The 18,984-nt window shown below is 41.1% G+C and overlaps 1 protein-coding gene across 3 annotated transcripts in view; it reads right to left on the bottom strand.

Moving 5' to 3' along the window:
- Positions 1 to 18,984, bottom strand: part of ARMH3 (armadillo like helical domain containing 3) — a 131,313-nt gene that overhangs the window by 2,734 nt on the left and 109,595 nt on the right. For all 3 annotated transcript variants that reach the window (XR_010025729.1, XM_063132527.1, XM_063132528.1), the window contains exon 25: positions 1,920 to 2,036. Coding sequence is in view for 2 of the 3 variants with exons in the window: in XM_063132527.1 (XP_062988597.1) it covers positions 1,920 to 2,036 (117 nt within the window). In the remaining variant the exon portion in view is untranslated. The remainder of the gene's footprint in view (positions 1 to 1,919; positions 2,037 to 18,984) is intronic.

Below are 18,984 nucleotides of genomic sequence, written 5' to 3'. Positions count from 1 at the left end.
GAGAAAAATGATGTATTTGTTTGTTGATTTTAGTAATAAGACGGGGAAATAAAAGAGAAAAAAAGAGAAAAGAGAAATAAAGAGAAGTAAATTTGATTGATGTATTAGAAACGGAGTATGATTCTGTGGATCCAATGTATGAGATTCAGATAAGTCGTAAGAAAGAATTGAATTTGATTAACATATTAATAGTAATTAAGAAGTTAATTAGCATTTCTGGCATAAAGAGGGCCAAAAATATACTTTAACCTTATCCTTAAATGTTTTTTATTGTATTTGAGTGTAGTTGTTTTGTGTATACCTTTGTTTGTATGTACTATATGTGGTGTAAAGATTGTGTGTTTGTGATGTTTAAAATAAAAAATAAAATATAGAAAAAAATAAATTTACTTCCATGTGAATACACCCAGTTCCAAAAGCTCTGGGTTGTCACACAAGCTTTGATCAACCCTGGACAACCAGGATTCCTTTCCGGAGGTCGACTAAGGAAGGAAATTTTGCAGCAAGCTATAGTGCTACGTTTCTGCAAAGGCACCTGAATAAGCAACACAAGAGAAACCTATGTGCTGTCTTTGATCTGACTGAGCATCCTGTATGGCATAACTTTGTGACCTGGTGTCCTCTGGGGAGGGGGCATGGCTTTTTTTAATCTAGAAGAAAAATATGATGGCGAAAGGAAAACTAATGGTTTGCCAGCAACTCACCAAACCACATCAACTTGATTCAATCCCTGTCCTACTTTGATAGTGAACTCAGGGGACCCATTATACATTTATCGCTCTCAATAGGGATTGGCTTGGAGGAGGCTCATTAAGTCTCTAGAGAAATAGGGATTAAACTGGTTGCATTTGTTTAATCACCAGATGAGGAATAATGAACAAAATTCCCTGACTTCATCCAACTAGGTCCATTTGGGCATTTCTCATAAAAAAAAAAAAAAAAGGATGGACTGGCAATGATGTTAAGTATACTCAATGATACTGAATCTAAATTACTAGCACTTAGGCTGATGGACTCTGGAAAGAAAATATAATCTCAGCAAATTAGAAAAGGCAAGTCTTCATTTTAATTAAGGGAAATGTACAGTTTTTCAACTAGTGAATAGCAGGACACAGAAAACGTCAATAGTGGCTGGGGGAAAGAGGGAGAGAATCGGGGCAACATACATATACACAAAAAGAAGCCATGGACATGATACAAGTGGAGGAGAATGCTCCACCATATAGGTGAGAACAAACATGGCTGTTCCTGCACTATTCAAGATAGACCTCTGTGTTCAGCTATCTCCCTCCTAAGACACATAGACATAGAAAAAGGAAAGCATTTCAAGCAGCCGTCTTCTATTGCTCCAGTACTTGCAATGTAGGGATTACCTGGCAAAGACAGCGCAGCAATGGAAGGAAGTTACAGTAACATGTTAGTAGGGAGAAAATTGTTGGGGTGGAGGTGAGGATCAGCTCTGGGCACATACAATTTGTGGGAAGGGGATGTACTGAGCATTTCAAATCCAACAGCAAAGTCTGTCTCATGTGAAAGAAGCACCCTTATTCCTGTTCCATCAATGGAGCTGTTGGAACATGCTGTGCTTGATAAGCTATTGGCAGGTGCAGTCAGCATGAGATTTCTCTGACTTTCAGAAAAGGCTGTATGAGCATGTAAGAAAAAGGTTCAGCCATGTAATTCCAACCAGCTTCAGGAACATGCTGCAAAAAGAGTTCAAGGAACCCCAAGAAGAGTGGAACTAAAATTTCCCTTTTCCCAATTATGTCTGCCAAGCATCTAATTGGTCATTACCTATGAATGAAAAGCATACTAATGCTTGTGTTTCTGCACCCGCACCACCGATACATTAGATGGATACAAGGGCAGTTCTGGTTGTGCTGTGGCTTTGAGGCTCTTATTACAGCGCTGAAACTCACCAGTTCTTTAAAGAAAGTGGCTTCTTTATGTTGCTCTGAGTAGCGTTCATACTGGTCCAATCCATCCTGCAACTTTAGGGTGAGAGTGTCATAGTTGGAGCGCACCACTTCTAAAACCTGCAAATACACAAAGGGAAAGAGACATCAATTAAGTTAAACCTAAATCAAAAGCCAGGCTTAAAGAAAACCAAGACATCATAGATATAACCAGATTAATTTTTATGGATCTCCCACCACCCACTGTATACAATTCCCCACCTTCCACCCCCAGATATGTGTGGAGAAACACTTCTTGTAATCTGTGGAACAAGCTTGCTTTGAGCATGTAAGAAGGGCCAAGCCTCAACACCCCTTTATCCGTAGGGAAGACTCATAGACCCTTATTGTCTGACAGAGGCCAAAGAATGTGTCAATGAGTATCCAGAAAGACACACTAGTGTCCTTCAGGAAGTTCCAAAGGACATGAAAGTAGAGAGGCCTTCTGAAAATATGGACAGAATCCTGTTTCCTGCCATGTTGATATGTCTACTACAAAGCAAGCGTACACAGAGCTAACCAGACTTCCATCTTCTTGCGAGAAACTTCAACAGGAAATTCAAGTTGTGCTGCCTAGCACCTAGCAGATGCTCTCCACAGGTGCAATCCATGCACCACACAACAGAGTACAAGGAGGTGCAGGAAAATGAATAAATGTTGACGTGCTACAAGGTCACTTCTGAATAGTTTGTCAGCAGTCGTGCTGCTGCTAGAGCATGCTGCCTCTTCTACAGACAGACTCCTTCCTTAATTCTGTTTGTCAGGTTTACTGGAAGTGAGGGGGGGGAAAGTCCCTAGCAATAACAGCTATCTACAAATTCAATTGGCCATTTTTCTTGCATATGTGCTGAGGCTGCGATGAGAATAATAAGTATAAGAGAGCATAGACCTGAAGCGTGCCTGAAAGGGAAGGAGAAGGAGGTTCTAAGCAGAACTGTCTCCTGAATGTGCGCCTCAAGACGGTATTCTCATACGTTGTTTCTTTTTTACCTTACAAAATTAAAAAGTTCCCGTGATCTGATTTTTGAATGTTTGAGCCCAGGAGATGTTGAGAATGTAAGAGTTTGTATACACAAGTTCTGACTTTTTGTCTTTTATAAAGGTATGCACATCACGTTTACACTGAGTTACTATTTATTTATTTATTTATTTACATTTAAAGAGTTGCCTATTCCTAATGCCTCTATTGAAGTGCCTGACATCCGCGCTAGGCAGGCAGGTGCACCTTGTGGTGTGCAGCACATGAACCGTGTTCATCTGCTACTGCTGCCTCCAACAGCAGACAGGATGTCATCCTTGCCAACTAGAGGCTGAGCCAGAACAGGTAGGGTGGGGACGCAGAACAACACAGCCCCTCGTACGAAACAGAGAGACCGTGCTTAAGGGTCTTTGTTGGACCCATGCAGTAACAGATAATCCCTCATCTCACTGCCTGATATGGCAAAAGAGCCTCAATGCGAGGGCACCGATGACACACACAAAGACCGGCTAGAAGTTTAGCAAAAGAGAAGCCCAGGTGGTTGGAGAATAGCTGCAACAGAATAAGCCAAGAACTTGGTAGGGAGCAGCTCCTCCACAGATCAAAGCTCCCCTTTCTTACCCTCAGTTGAAGGTAGCCCTTTCACCTTCCTTGTCATTAAAGAAGGAAGTTGAAAGGGCTATTTGCTGTGGGTTTTTTCTAGAGCCTTTCCCTTTTCCACAAGCGACAGATGCATTCCAGAATTTCTGAAGATCTAGGCTGAGACTACTCGCAGCAGGAACAAAGCTGACTTCTTTGGTAAATCTGCTTGGTTCTGCATTCAGATACAGCTTGCTCTAGAATTCTTTGCAGCTACATTTTTCAAAAGTGTCGGCCACCATCCTCGTCCTGCCATCCACAGCTTACGTCTCAAGGATCTTGGTGACAGTGAGGTCAACCACTGCCTTTTTGCTGCAAAAACCTTTATCCTTGAGCAGGTTGCCACTTGTCCCAACAGCATTTGCACATTACAAGTTTCTCTGAACCTCAATAAGTAAGAAATACTCTAGATAAGCCATCCTCCACCTGGTGCTCTCCAGATGTTTTGGACTTCAACTTCCATCATTCCAGTCAGCATAGTTAATGGTCAGGAAAACTAGGAGTTCTAGACCAAAACATTTGAAGGGCTTTACGTTGGGATGGGGGAGGCTGCTCTAAATGCAAGAGATAATTTGCAATTAATAAGTTGTCTAAGTGGGCATCACATTGCAGTGGCTATGGAACAAATACAAGCTGTCAATCAAAGGGTTTTTAGCTATGGTTCAACAGTCTGGTTTTGTCCAGTGGGATTTATTTATTTATTTATTTATTCATTCATTCATTCATTCATTCATTCATTCATTCTTACATGTTTATTCTGCTTGTTTTCCTCTTGCAAGAAACTCAAGATGGCTTACATGGTCTTTTTCCTCCTTTCCATGTTATACTCACAACAACCCTGTGAGGTAGGTTGTGCTGAGTGTCAGTGACTGGCACAAAGTCACCCAGATTTGATCCCTGGCTTTTTCAGGTAGGGCAAGGAAAGAATCCTGTCTGATACCCTTGAGAGCTGCTGCCAGTCTGTGTTGACAGTATTGGGCTAGATGGTCTGACTCATTATAAGGCAGTTTCCTATGTTCATACGAGTCCGGACACAGCTCTACACGAAATAGGATAGGGTTCAGCCATATTCTTTGTACTTCAAGCGTGTAGGGGGATATCACATAAATTCCTTCAGGTGGTTTGACAAGAGTCACATTTTAACATGTTTTTAACCAAAAAAATTGCAACTATTAGAAATTATTTTGCTTATGAGGAAGGCGAACCTGTCTCTCTTGCTCTAACAAGTGACTTGTAGCTATTTACAAATCGATAAAGCATCTCTAAGGTAATGTACACACCTATCTTTCACCATGTTATCAGCCCTTCACTCCCTGACCTCTCTTATAAGTTTAGCAGCAAGAGAAAAATAATCGCCCGACAGTAAAAATAATAATAATTGTAGCTCTAGGGACTGTGGAACTGGATACGTAGGAAATAGAACATTAGTGTTAGATTTTAGTAGCTACCTTGGGACCAAGGTTGTGCAATTAGTTTGTTCAATTTTGCTTTTCTGCGGAACTCCCAATTTGAGCATGCACAGCAGGTCACATTAACTTGCAGTTACCCTTTCAGGTTTCTACAGGACCCTCCATTTCCCTCTTGTATCTGCTGTGGAGATACATCATAAATAGTTGGGAAATGGGTAGGCAAAGCAGCAATTATTTTAGTTTCTTCTGAAAGGGGTAACATACATCACCTCCTGTAACAGCAAGTTTTACAGACTGGCTACCAACCTTTTCACATTAGTGTTCATTCAAAGTACCTGATCCCTCTAAATAAGCTTTCCCCAATCTGATACCCTTCAGTTTTCTTGGACTACAATTTACATCATCATCCCCAATCAGCAAGGATTATGCATTATAGTCCAACTTATTTGGAGGGTACCAGGTTCGGGAAGCCTGGTCTAAATCTGAAGCATCCTAGTACAGATATCTAAAAGGAAGATAGGACAGTGCCAAACTGCAGACAGATTCATTTGCAAGCTTCAATTGTTCTACTGAAGGACATACACATAAAATGGTTATGGTAAAACAAAGACATTCTTGATGAAAGGTGAAATTGGGGAGGGGGGGAATTGCTTCTAGAAACAATAAATACTTCTAATAATGTTAAAATACAATGGACAAACTAGATCTGCAAGAATACGGATCAGGAAAAGTCAGTCTAAGGAGGGAGTGTCTATGTGCAGCTATACCATTTATTTTCTACTTGTTTCTCCAAACCAATAAAGCAGAGTAGGTCACAAAACAAATAAGCAGTCCCACACTTAACATGCCAATCCATTACCCAAAATGATGTCTCTGGAAACATTTAGCTGCTAATAGAATTTCTTGTTCTAATTGAAAGACTTATCACTTTAACTGGGGAGCAGTGACTGCATCTTTACATAAAGCAACAGATAATTGACAAATTTTACAAGAGTGTTTTCTAATTAATGTAGAAAAGGGTAAAATTGTATCATACTCTGCAGACAGCATCTTAAGAATTTGCTGATGCAGCTGGAGTCTCTACTGGAATTAATTCCCAGAAGCAGCAAAGACAAAGTTTGAAATAAAATAATTAGATGTTAAAATAAAAACAAAACACTCAGCATATTTTTGTAACTGTTTCTAGATTTCCAGCCAGAATGTGACTAGACAACCCACAATATTAATCTCAGAGATTTACCAGCAGTATTCAGTTCATTTTCAATAAAACCTGAATTCTTCCTTCAGAGTAAACATTTTCAGATTTGCATACTTCTTCAAAATAAATTGTGCCATAATAATTTTTTTGTCTTTAAGGTACCACAGGAATCTTTATTTAGTTTTTGCTGCAATACTTAGGTCTTCACAGTATACTAAACATTTGGTAGAAGGGGAGAAAGCAAAACTGGAAATGCTGTGTATAGCGGCATTAACTAAGAAATTATGGACAATCCATAAACTCTTTTCCTAATGATCAGAGGTTCTGCCCAAATCACCTTGGTTTTCAAGCCTTTAACCCCTCTATACATTCTGCTCCTCCCCCACCCCTCATTGAGTCTGGTGATCCTTACAACACATATTAACACACTTCATGTAAAGAATCTCTAAAGAGTAAATATATCCCAATCCAGTTTGGTATTAAAGACTGCACACATTAGAACCATTTCAGGAATGGTTCTGGCACACTTGAGGCTAGCGCACCAATGGTGGCTGATCCTGGAAATGATAACACCAGAAACCAGCTAGTTTAGCATGTTGCATTCAGGATAATGATCAGGTCTAGTTGTAGGAAGTATGCAATTTCCTTATTACAACAGCTTCACTGGTTACCAGTCCATTTCCAGACACAGTTTAAAGTGTTGGTTAAGCCTACAAACGGCTTCGGAGCAGGTTACTTAAAGAATTACGTTCTCCCATCCAAATATTCCTGAGTATTAAGATCTTTGGGACAGGCCTCCCTCTCTCTGTCTCACCAACATCCAAAGTATATTGGATGCTCTAGGAGGCAGCAATGAAGAACAGGCTGAAGGAGGTTGTGGGTTCTCTCTGGAGGTTTTTAAGAAGTTGCTGGACAGTCACCTGTCATGGATGGTTTAATTGGTTTTCCTGCACACTGCACAGGGTTGGACTAGATAATCCTTGTGGACCCTTCCAACTCCACAATTCTATGATTCTATGATATTTGGTGGAGACTTGAGAGAGACTTTTCAGAGGCTGCACACAAGCTTTGGAACTCCCTTTGTAGGGAGGCCCATTTACACCATTCTCAGGTTTTCTTCTGACAGAAGGTCAAATACCTTTTACTTTAGACAGGTTTTTTTTACCTGTTGAGTTGATCCTTTTAATCTGATCCATTTACTTTTAGCTGACCTGTCAAGCTATTTTGTTAATTGAATGCTTTTTTATTGATGTTTTTATTAACTGCTCTTGTTCTATATAGTGTTCTATAAGTTATAGGATCGTTTTATTTTGTATTGTATTTTATCTCTTGTTAGCTGTCATGGGCACCACTATGAGGAAAGATGGGAGAAGAAGAAGAAGAAGAAGAAGAAGAAGAAGAAGAAGAAGAAGAAGAAGAAGAAGAAGAAGAAGACGACGACAAAGTGATCCCTGATGGACTAAAACCAACAGAGTAGTTGCTTAGTTACCATATGATCACTGAAACTGCTCTATTCTGATGCGCTGCAGAGGCTGACACTTCCAAGCAGCAGTTTTCATCACAGAACACACACAAAGCTAGGAATTGAACCAGAAGCACACTTCTCCATAGACAAGAGATGCTGAAATGAAATATATACAAAATTGCCAAACAGGCTGTGGTTCACCGCCCAAAGTTGAAAGCCTTTTATAGTAGTGCCACTTCAGAAAAATCAGTTGTTATCCTATGGTAAGCCACAAAAGCAAGCCATATAGTTATTTCAAGCAGATGGAGCTAGCAGTTGGGAGACTCAACACATTCAAAACTCTTCAGATACTGTACTACAGATACAGAACTAACCTCAGTTTAAAGAGAAAAGCAAAAGCAGAAGAAATTAAGAATGGGTACAAACCAGGCCAAAAAGAAGAGGGAAGTAGCTCTCAGACTTGCTTTTGTCTTAGCTAGATTTCTCTATTAAGTGACCCTCCCTCAAGATCCCAGTTTACCAAACATACCAAAATCAGGCCTCAGTAGTAACATTAGCAAAGTCAGCTGCCTCATCCAGAATAACATAATGGATGGTCAATCTTTTGTTAACATTGACCTGGCATTCAATGGCAATGGACACAGATCAGGAGTACTGGTGTTTTCAGTCTCCCCACAACCTTAGGTGGAGGAAGAGCAGAACAGAAGGACAGCCACAACTGGCCTGATCCCAGTGCCAATGGACCTTTGCCCAATTACCATTCTCTCCATTCCTCCACAGTCCTGGTCAGCTGCCTCCCTTGCCAATTCACACGTTTTCACTACAACATTTTTCTGAAGCACATTTACCACTTTTAGAAATACATTATTTCATTAAACTATAACATAAGGAATACAATACAAGTCAAATTGGGTAACCAGAATGGATAAGATACCAGTCAAATATAATTCACTTATAATTCACTTTTTCCAGGTGACAATCCTTAGGAAGCATGTATATATAGGTGCACAGCTTTTCAGGCATTCTAAAATTAGAATGTTAGTGGTTTTCAGTGCTTTCACATTTTTCTTTTTTTAAGAAAATCTAATGTAAGGGAAGTTGTCATTTGTTAGAAACAATATGAGTATTCCCATCAAAAAAAGCTTGGACTTCAGCATTGAAATGACACTGTGTACTTTATCTAATTATTTTCCCCATAATCAAATATTTCAGTTCAAGTACTTCTGGCTACAGGAGAAAAAAAAAGCCAGAGATTTGTTAATATATTAAAAAAAACATGCTAAATCAATTTTCTATTAATTTAGGCCATAAAAAAAATTCTGCACATGGTTAACTAAAAATTCTCTGGAAAACTCATATCTCTGCTGTGGACAAGAAACACTGGTAGTCAAGAAGTCTGGAGAAAACAGAAGGGAGGAATGGGGAATAAGCAGAAATCGATGGTGGTCAAGAGAAACAAATCACCAACTCCTTCCTTCTGTGACATCCAGGAGAGTGTAAATAGGAAGTTCTTTTTCACCTAGTTTACATATTCAAGATTATACCATCCTCTTGAATGAGGCTGGCCCTTATTTGAGGCTACCCCACTCAAAACTTCCTTCATATAATAATCTCACACATTACATACATACATTCAAAATCCCTGAGCCTGGTCACCACTGAAGGACACACCAAGAGGTGCCATTTTGTAGTGTGGTTTAGCAGCACTTTAACATGGATTACCTCTTTGAGGTTGACAGACCCCATCTGTTATTGGTTATTTGGAGTGGACAAACTGCAATCTATTATCCTGGGTCCTTTCCTCTCCTTCAGGCATACCTATCAAGGACATCATTATGATGGGCTCAGTCTGCAGTGTGTGTATTGGGGAGGCTGTGTACAATGGTGGATGCTGTGGCACTAGCAAGATAGCTGGAGCTTTTTGAAGAGGACACAACCCTCACTAGTAGTACTGGAACCTAGCAGGACAACCTCTTCCCAGACAAATTTGGCTTGCTCTCTCTTTTGGTCATGTTTCCTCTTGTTCACTGTACACATTCATCAGTTCAGTTGGACAGAATGCATATGAATTAAAGTTGGTAGCTTTTGAAAAACATCCCTGAGTAGCTAAAGTCACTGATTTGCATTAACCAAGGGCACACTCTCCAAAATAAACTCCTCATTTGCCAACTTCAATTGTTCAAAACAAAACAAAACTGCTACCTCAGCCCAGTTTGCATTTTGAATGCAACAAAAGGGTTTTAATGACTGATTAAAGCATATCATGGAGGGGAAATTTCACACCCGTTCCTAGTTTCCCCAAACCAAAGTAATATACAGCTGCCAGATGATACACACAGAGCTGAAAACTACAAAGGAACCAGCCTTCCATAGATACAAGAAGACAATTATCCACAAAGACTTGTGTCTCTCCTATCCTCAGATGAATTACCACTGTGGCCTTCCACTTTCCAAGACTTAAGCAGCAATTGTTTCTGATACTTCCTACTTTTGTGCTTTCTGCTACCAGTTGATCCTTTCCCATTGTTGCTACTACTTTATCCAATATTGCATTGATTTTCATCAAGTTTGTACTATTCAGATTGTGATTCCAGTAGGCAGGGGCATCACCATTTCTAGGTTTGTGTGGCGTTCGGTACAATGTTAATGCTAAAAAGAATTCAACAACAATGTTGCTCACAGGAGTCATCCTGCTGACACCAACTGGTCACACTGGAGAAGGTTTTTGTTTTCACTCCGGCCACGAGTCTGAGGACTTCTCACAGCATCTGAAAGGCCATGTGCATTAATCGTAATTTTCCTAATTAATTGTAGACATATGACTCTCCTTGATTTTAATTAGTGTGGTGTTTGCTAAAAAAAAATCTAGCCCACATAATAGCCACACTAGGAGCCAGCGAGGGATTACAGCCGTCACTAATACATGCATGTAGTTTTACAAACATTGAAACTATAGCAAAGCACTGGAACCCACAACCCCATCACCACCCTCCTCCTACAATGAAATTCTGCTTAACTCAGATCATTGGAATGTTTTGGCTGCCTTACAGTATAAGCACAGCAAGGCCTGATCCAATTAATAACTTCAAACTACTGCAGTATTACAGTTCTCAATGGTGCAAAGGCACGGATTATCCACTGGCTCGAGGTGTTTACCTGTGTACTCATGAAGAACTGGGTTCTGTGGAGCAATGACTTGCTGGGCCCTTGGAAAATTGCAGAGTCATGTGTCTGCTGTGCAATGGAGCAAATACGAGATGTGTTTTTCCAGGGTTCCTCAATGATGTATTACTAACTATATTGACTTTGGAGTTTTGAATGATTTGAGGCATTGGTTCACTTGTAGCAGAATAATGAGACTCAGTCCTAATCTTTTTGTAACCAAAACTACAACTGCTGAGAGTTTTTATTATATACAGCATATAAATGTTACAAATAAATAAATAAAAGGCAAACTTGTGCCTGGCTCTTCCCACAATATGGTGTTTACCACATTTATGACTTGTAGGAGCATTCCCATCAAAGAAAACATAAAACTGAAAGTGTCAAGACAGTGCTAATATGTAGCAGCTGTTGTTCCAATACATTATTGGCAATTCAGTCAAAGACATTAATCTCTGTACTTTGCACCCCCACCCCTTCTCCCCGTTCTATTATGCATCTCTCAGTTGCAGTATCCAGGTTGTCCAAATACTGCCTGACAACTCTCCCAAGATGAATATCCAACACCATCAGAGAGGATAGGGATCAGCAAATAAAGGACAATTTTGTTCTAATTCTGTCTCAGCCATGTATTTGCCATTTGGAGGGATTTTCTTTATTAGCCTCAGAATCTCATCCATAATATGGAATATTACCAAAGGATGGAACCTCCCTATTGGACCTGCTTCCATTGTTTAAAATGGACTACACAAAGATTTTGCTTAGAGCAAAATAAAAAAAGATGGACTAGGCCATACTGAAGTTTTGCGTTTAATTTAAAGCCAAAATGAAGGCAATTGTTCAACAAAATGACAATAAGGATTTTAGTTCATTTAGGATGAGCAGGTAAAGATGTCTCAGATTTCAATTCTTTAAGAATTTCCTGCTCCTAGCCAAAATACCAGCTTTTTCAAGGTACTCTGCTACAATACATGTTCACTGAATTAATTTTGGTCTTTTAGGTTTTTTTAAAGATCAAAATGCAGGTAATTTTGCATGCAGGATCCATAATAATTACTACTCCATTCTTTTCTGCAAGATACTTGAAAAAACTAGGGGCACAGATAGTTATGGGGAATGTAATGTTTGAAGCAGAAAAGAATGAACAGTTGGTTGGTTTTTGTTGTTAATCGCAGCAGGGATGATCCTCAGGCTTTTGGACAACTTCCAGCTCCAGTAATTTGATCCTGAGTCCCTAAAGCGCCCCCTGTAGATTCAATCAGGGGAGCGATTCATTGCTCTACCCACAGTGACACCACTGCCAGTAGAGAACATCTGCCAAACTTCACCCTAGGGGCTGCTGATCTCTCTGTGCCCACATGTAAACAACCTGGTTTCCTTCTTGAAGAAACAGCCTTTATAAAACTAAGAGGTAATATTAACCTTTGGTTCTAAACAGTGCAATCAAAAGAAAGTGTTTGATTGTTAGAGGCCTTGGAGCTGCACACCCTTCTCTCCAGCTGGTAGCCTTTATTCTACCATTTCTCAGAACTAGGTGTATAACAGCACAGGCAGTCCTGACTGCCAGGACTGAAAAAGCACATGGCTCAGGAAACCATGGCTTGGAACATTAATTTTTTTAATATCCCCATCACACTTGCAATTAAACTAAGTGCAGAATCTCACAAGCTTTTCCAAGAGAAGTTTGAGCTACCAGTTGCAGTTGAGCACCTCAGTAAATCAATAGCAGTGCCAAGCTGTCAGGCACAGCAAATCTTCTACACATTGCAGATGTTCAAGGAGGAGAGTGGGGTAGGTTTTGGAATAGCTAACTACCAGGCTATGAGCGAAGTAACACTATGACCTGTTTCATTACTATAATGTTTAGTAAGTAATGCCCTGAAATGGGAGAGGAGAAAGTGCTAACTTTTGACAGGGTGGAGGGTGCTCAACCTGTCCTGGATGGGGTTGCACTCCCCCTGAAAGATCAGGTCCATAGCTTTGGAGTTCTCCTACGACCATCTCTGTCACTTGAGGCTCAGTGGCCTCAGTGGCACAGAGTGCCTTCTGCCAACTTTGGTTCTATGCCCCTATCTGGACAGAGAAAATCTGGCTTCAGTTGTTTATGCTCCGGTAACTTCCAAGTTAGATTACTCAAATGCGTTGTACATGGGGCTGCCCTTGAAGATGGTTCAGAAGCTGCAACTTGTGCAAAATGCAGTGACCACATTGATAATAGGGACCGGAAGGTCCAAACACATACAGCACACTCTTCTGGCCCGCTTGCACTGGCTGCCTGTGTGTTTCCAAGCCCAACTGAAGGGGCTGGTTTTAATCAAAAATCTTACATGGCTCATTACTGCAATACTGATGGTATTCCTCTTCTGACACAAACCTACCCATACACTATGCTCAACATCTAAGGTCCTCCTCCAGGTGCCTACTTTGAGGGAGGCCTGGAATACAGCAATAGTATGTAATCTGTTTTTATGCTTTTTATGGTTTTAAATTTTGTATATTTGTTTTTAATGTTCTGTGTTTTAATCTTTGTAAACCGCCCAGAGCTATGGGGCGGTATATAATAACAACTACAACAACAACAACAACAATGGAGAGGGCCTTCTTTGTGGTGGTCCCCAATTATGGGAATGAACTCCCCAATGAGGCCTGCTTGGTGCCAACATTGTTATCTTTCAGAGCAAGGTCAAGACTTTGCTCTTTTCCCAGGCATTTGGCAGCATATGAGTTTTTATCAATCCTGGATTTGTCTTGCAGTTTGATTGATTGAAGTTGTTTTTAGATATATGTTGTTTCTGTGAGTACTGTCCATTTGTGTATGTTTTTAAATTTTGCATATTACATCTTTAATGTTCTTAGTCTTTGCAAACCATCCAGAGAGCTTTAGCTCTGGGGCATAAATGAATGAAATAATAATATCCAGAATTTACAAGGAAAGATATAGCCCAAAAGATATTCTCATGAAATGGTAAAGAAAAGAACAGGCAAGGCAGACTGCTAGTATAAGTAACTAATAATTAACTACTGGAAAGGGAATTTGACACTAACATCTCCAATAGCCCCTCTAGTTTGATGGATTGATTGTATCAGAGTGGTATTCTGAATGGTACTCAAATTCAACAAGGTAAACTTCATTTATTAAGGCCTGGGTGTGGATTCTATAGTGACTACTGGAGAAATATTGGAGGACCAAGTAGCCATTCTATGACTGCATCCATGAGATCAGGCTGTCATCCATGCAGGAAATCCCTGAGCAGCCTTCTCTCTGCATAGAATCATCTGGGTTCCAGGTATGTTAAAAACATCATCATCATCAACAACAACAACAAGAGAGGGCAGTCCTCCTTCCTAGTGAGTCCTGCTGTCCAAATAAATGCCTACAAGACAAATAGAGAGGATACCATGTCATTTTCCAGGCTGCTGCCTACTGCAGATTATATGCTGATGTTACAGTATTTACATACTTAAGACAAATGAACAAAACAATCCAGCTTGAAGAACTGCCCCACAACTGTGGAACACAGTTCCCCTAGGTACTCACTAGAGATTAAGCAGGTTAGGATTCTGGATTAAGTTTTGGTGGTTGGATTTTACTATTAATCACATTTTCTTCTGATTTAAAATGATCATTTGACAAGTAAGATTTTTGTTGCTACCTATCTAGACCCTCTGGGAGAGGGCAGACTAAGAATTTAAACAAATAAAACTGCACCATATAGAAACACCGCAAGAAAAAGTGACACAGTGGGAGTTTGTGTGTGTGTGCACACAAGGACAGGTTGCTTACCTGTAACTGTGCTTCTGTGAGTGGTCATCTGTGCAGTCACACTATGGGCTCTGCGCTTGCGCTGAGCATTCACTTCGGAAAGGTTTAGTAGCTGAAAAATGTTATTTTTGGCGGGAACCCCTCCCCCCCGTCCAGTGCGCATGCTCCCGCACGTTCCCACCTTCCCCTCAGTTCCTTTGTGACCGAAAAAGTCAATCCCGGTACCAAGAGGGAAAACAGTACACTTCTGTATCAAGGCTGACACCGAAGAGGGGACGGTGGGAGGGTGTGTGACTGCACAGATGACTACTCGAAGAACCACAGTTACAGGTAAGCAACCTGTGGTCTCTGTGCATCACACTATGGGCGAGTACCAAGCTAATCCACTTACCGTAGGTGGGTAGGTGTCACTGGAGCACTGCAGAGAGGACAACTCTGCCAAATGAAGAATCCGACCTGGAGCGGACGTCCACGTTGTAGTGCTTGACAATTGTTAGTGGTCGCGACCAAGTCGCTGCTTTGCAAATGTCTGCTAGGGGAACCCCTATAGAAAATGCAGTTGACGTGGCCAAACCTTTAGTGGAGTGTGCTCTGACACCCTGCGGAACGCTCAATTTCGATAATTGGTATGCAAGCTTAATAGTGTGGACTATCCATCCCGCAAGACGTTGAGTTGACACTGCATGTCCTTTTTGCTTTCCACCATAGCAAATAAAGAGTTTCTGAGATTTACGAAAATATTGTGTTTTGTCTTTATAAAAGGCTAATGCCCTTCTCACTTCAAGACAGTGAAGTCTCCTTTCTAGATCCGTAGATGGAGATGGAAAGAACGCAGGCAAAACAATAGGCTGGTTGATATGAAACTCAGATACAACTTTTGGCAGAAACACTAGATCTGGTCGGAGGACCACCTTGTTCTTATGGAAAATCATAAATGGTGGGTCAATATGGAGAGCGGAAAGTTCGCTTGCCCATCTTCCCGAAGTTATGGCGACTAAAAAAGCTACTTTCCATGTCAAAAGGTGTAGTGATGCCATAGCCAGAGGTTCAAAGGGCCTAGAAGTTAGTGCATTTAGGACAACTGAGAGGCTCCATTCGGGTGATAGAGATCGTATCGGTGGGACTAGGTTCATCAATCCTCGTAGGAATCTCTTAATTATCGGTATAGAGAAAAGAGACGTATTCTGAATCTCTCCACGGTATGTCGATAAGGCTGCCAAATACACCCTGATAGAGGAGTATTTAAGCCCTCTTGCGAAGAGGTGATGAAGGAAGTCCAGTATGTTCTCGACCGAGCAGTGACATGGCTGAAAAGCATTGTCTTTTGCGAACACTGAAAAGGATGCCCATTTATTGGCATAAGATTTCCTGGTAGAGGCCTTAATCGATGCCGAAAGAACATCTTGTACAGCCTGTGAGAGATGTTCTGTTGTTGACGGGTTATTCATGTTTGGTAAACTCTCCATGCTGTAAGATTGAGCATGTGAAGGTCTGGATGATGTATACGGCCTCGGTTGCAGGATAGTAGGGACGAGATCAGCGGCAAGCGATAAACTTTCCCTTCCGCAATGCGGACTAGCAGGGAGAACCATGACTGCGTGGGCCAACGGGGTGCAATCAAGATGCAGTCTGTGTTGTCCTGTATTATCTTCGATACCACCCTGTGTAACAGGGGAAATGGTGGGAAGATGTAAAAAAGGGGGCCTTGCCAGGTGTATAGGAATGCATCGCCGATCAAGTCGAGCCCCATGCCTGCTCTTGAACAATATGCCCTGCACACCTTGTTTTCCCTGGTGGCAAATAGGTCGATTACTGGTTGGTCCCATTTGGTAAACAGGCACGCTAGTATCGGCTTCAAGAGCTGCCACTCGTGATGGAGATGAAACTTGCGGCTGAGGGAATCTGCCAAGTCGTTGTCGGCTCCAGCTATATGGAGTGCTGTAAGGTGTATGCCCCTCGGAATTGTCCAGTCTAGTAGTTTGAGAGTGAGGTTGATGAGTTTTGATGATCGAGTACCTCCCTGCTTGTTTATGTGCCATAGCACTGTAGTATTGTCTGTGAGAATTTGGCCATGACGATTCAATAGGTCAACTTTGAACGCTAGTAGAGCCTTCCTGAAGGCTTCCAGTTCTAGAAAGTTTACATGATTCCGAGCCTCTCTTCCAGACCAGCGGCCCTGGATTTGAAGGGGGGTCAAAATGCTCATCTACGAAGTCCTATTATGAGGAGAAAAACCTTTCGACAAAGCACCAGCTAAGGCGGTCGCAAAGGAACTGAGGGGAAGGCGGGAACGTGCGGGAGCATGCGCACTGGATGGGGGGAGGAGTTCCCGCCAAAAATAACGTTTTTCAGCTACTAAACCTTTCCGAAGCGAATGCTCAGCGCAAGTGCAGAGCCCATAGTGCGATGCACAGAGACCACGAAGAAGAAACTAAATTTATACCGTCTAAGATTATTTTCTTTTATCCCCCCACACCCAGATAAGTACAGAAAGCATTTGGGAAGTTTGGTGTCTATTGTATTTCGTTTGAGCTTGAAGAACCCCACCATCCCTTTGGCCTAAACATTTTCTTATGCTGGATTTAAGGCTACAGAGCTCCACCAAGGCACCAAGCATCTGAGAAGCCATTAGCTCAGATGGATTTTTTTGGACAAGGAAAAAAAACAGGTTCAGGGAAGTGGCCAAGCACTCAGAACTGATCATTAAAAGGAAAGGTGGATCTGACCTGGCAATGTGAAAACAGTGCAATTTAAAAGTTACTGGAAATGCAAAGGGACAGAACAAAAAGCCTACCTGCCACACATTGGGAAATGAGATTTGATTTATTCTATGACTCTGAGGTTTGTTCAATTTCCATTGTGAATCTCTACTGAATAAATTCAACTTAGTTGCAAAAAGTCCCTGTTAGAAGCTGTCCAGAGCAATTGAAGGTGACATGCTCAATGATCTCTAAACAGGCAGATTTCAAAACCTTACTAGGGCATTTTAGCATATTTTAGCATATGCGCTCAGCTCACCAGCCCTTCAGGAGGAAGTTGGGCATTCATTTACAAAAATTAAATTAGATACAGTGCATACACAGTTTCGTATTGTCAATGATTTATCAATTGAGTTAGTTTCCCTTTGTCTGCTTAATTTCCTCTGATTACAGAGCACTGTGTGCTGGGACAAGTCTGTATTTCCTAAATTTCAGAAGGATTGGATGGTATTCAGAAATCATTTGCAAAAGAAAAAGAAAAAAAGAAAAAAGACAGAGGCATCATAGCAGGGATTAATACGTCAGCAGCTTTTTCCAGTTTTAAAACCACGAAATTGCACTATACTAAATAATTTTTTTATATAATTATTTTTGTACATTTATGGTTTTGTTTTGTTTTTATTGCTTTGTCTTGGGTGTTCCCCCATAACCTGCTTTATTAGCCCCTCTCAGCATAATCCTATTTCTTAAATGAAGTTTGGCCTATAATGAAAAATAACATCCATGATGGAAAAGATGTATACCACCACTTCCTTTTAAAGTATGACACAAGTACCACTGTGGCCACAAGTATATGATTTGGGAAACTAATATGTACAAGAGACAAATGTATATATTCCGACTTCCACTTTAAAATGCCTATTTCCATGGAACACCCACATATTCTAGCCCAGGAGTATGCAACTTGGTGCCCTTCAGATGTTTTGGACTACAATGCACATAATCCCTGACAGTTGGTCATGCTGGCTGGGAATTCTGGGAGTTGCAGAACACATCTGGAAAGCACCAGGTTGGGGAAGGCTGTCTTATGAATTTATCAGGAAGCCCTTTAGATCATTTTGTCGTTGGGGAGGTTGAGACACATTTCCCCAAAGGACAAAGTAGATGCTTTGATTATTGCAAAGGAAGAGCACTACTTGTTTGTGAGACCATCTAGCTTTTGTCATGAAGATAAATTATTCACTGGGCTCAGAGGATCGCAACTGGGGGGGGGGGAGCCATCATGGTTTCTTGCTGCATGCATGTCCACTATTTGCATTATCCCATGAAATGTTGTCCAAATTGGGTGTGCAGTGTGGCGGGAGTGGCTTTGTACCCACCCTAAAACCTACAACATGCAGTAGAGGTTTTAGCAAGCGCATGAAGTCATGCCTGGTGTGGACAACATGGTAACAGAGAGCTTTGGCTATTAAGCAGTATAAAAATAAAATATACCTGCGCTGCATTCCAGGAGATTATGCAAATGGCGGTCACACACACAGGGGTGGGGGAGAAGCCACAGTGGCTTCTTTCCCCATTGCAATTGTTTGAACACAGCCATTGTCTTGCTTATGGGAAGTGTTTTTTTTATTATTATTGTTTTCTTGGCTCACTGGAGCAAGCAATCACAAGATGCTCGTAGTGGCACCCAGTGCAAGGGGGGCGATTTTAGAACT

The sequence above is a fragment of the Elgaria multicarinata genome, chromosome 8, assembly GCF_023053635.1.
Source record: "Elgaria multicarinata webbii isolate HBS135686 ecotype San Diego chromosome 8, rElgMul1.1.pri, whole genome shotgun sequence".
In the NCBI taxonomy this organism is placed as follows: domain Eukaryota; kingdom Metazoa; phylum Chordata; class Lepidosauria; order Squamata; family Anguidae; genus Elgaria; species Elgaria multicarinata.
Note: the sequence above shows the minus strand (reverse complement) of the source record. Positions and strands in the feature narration are given on the sequence as shown.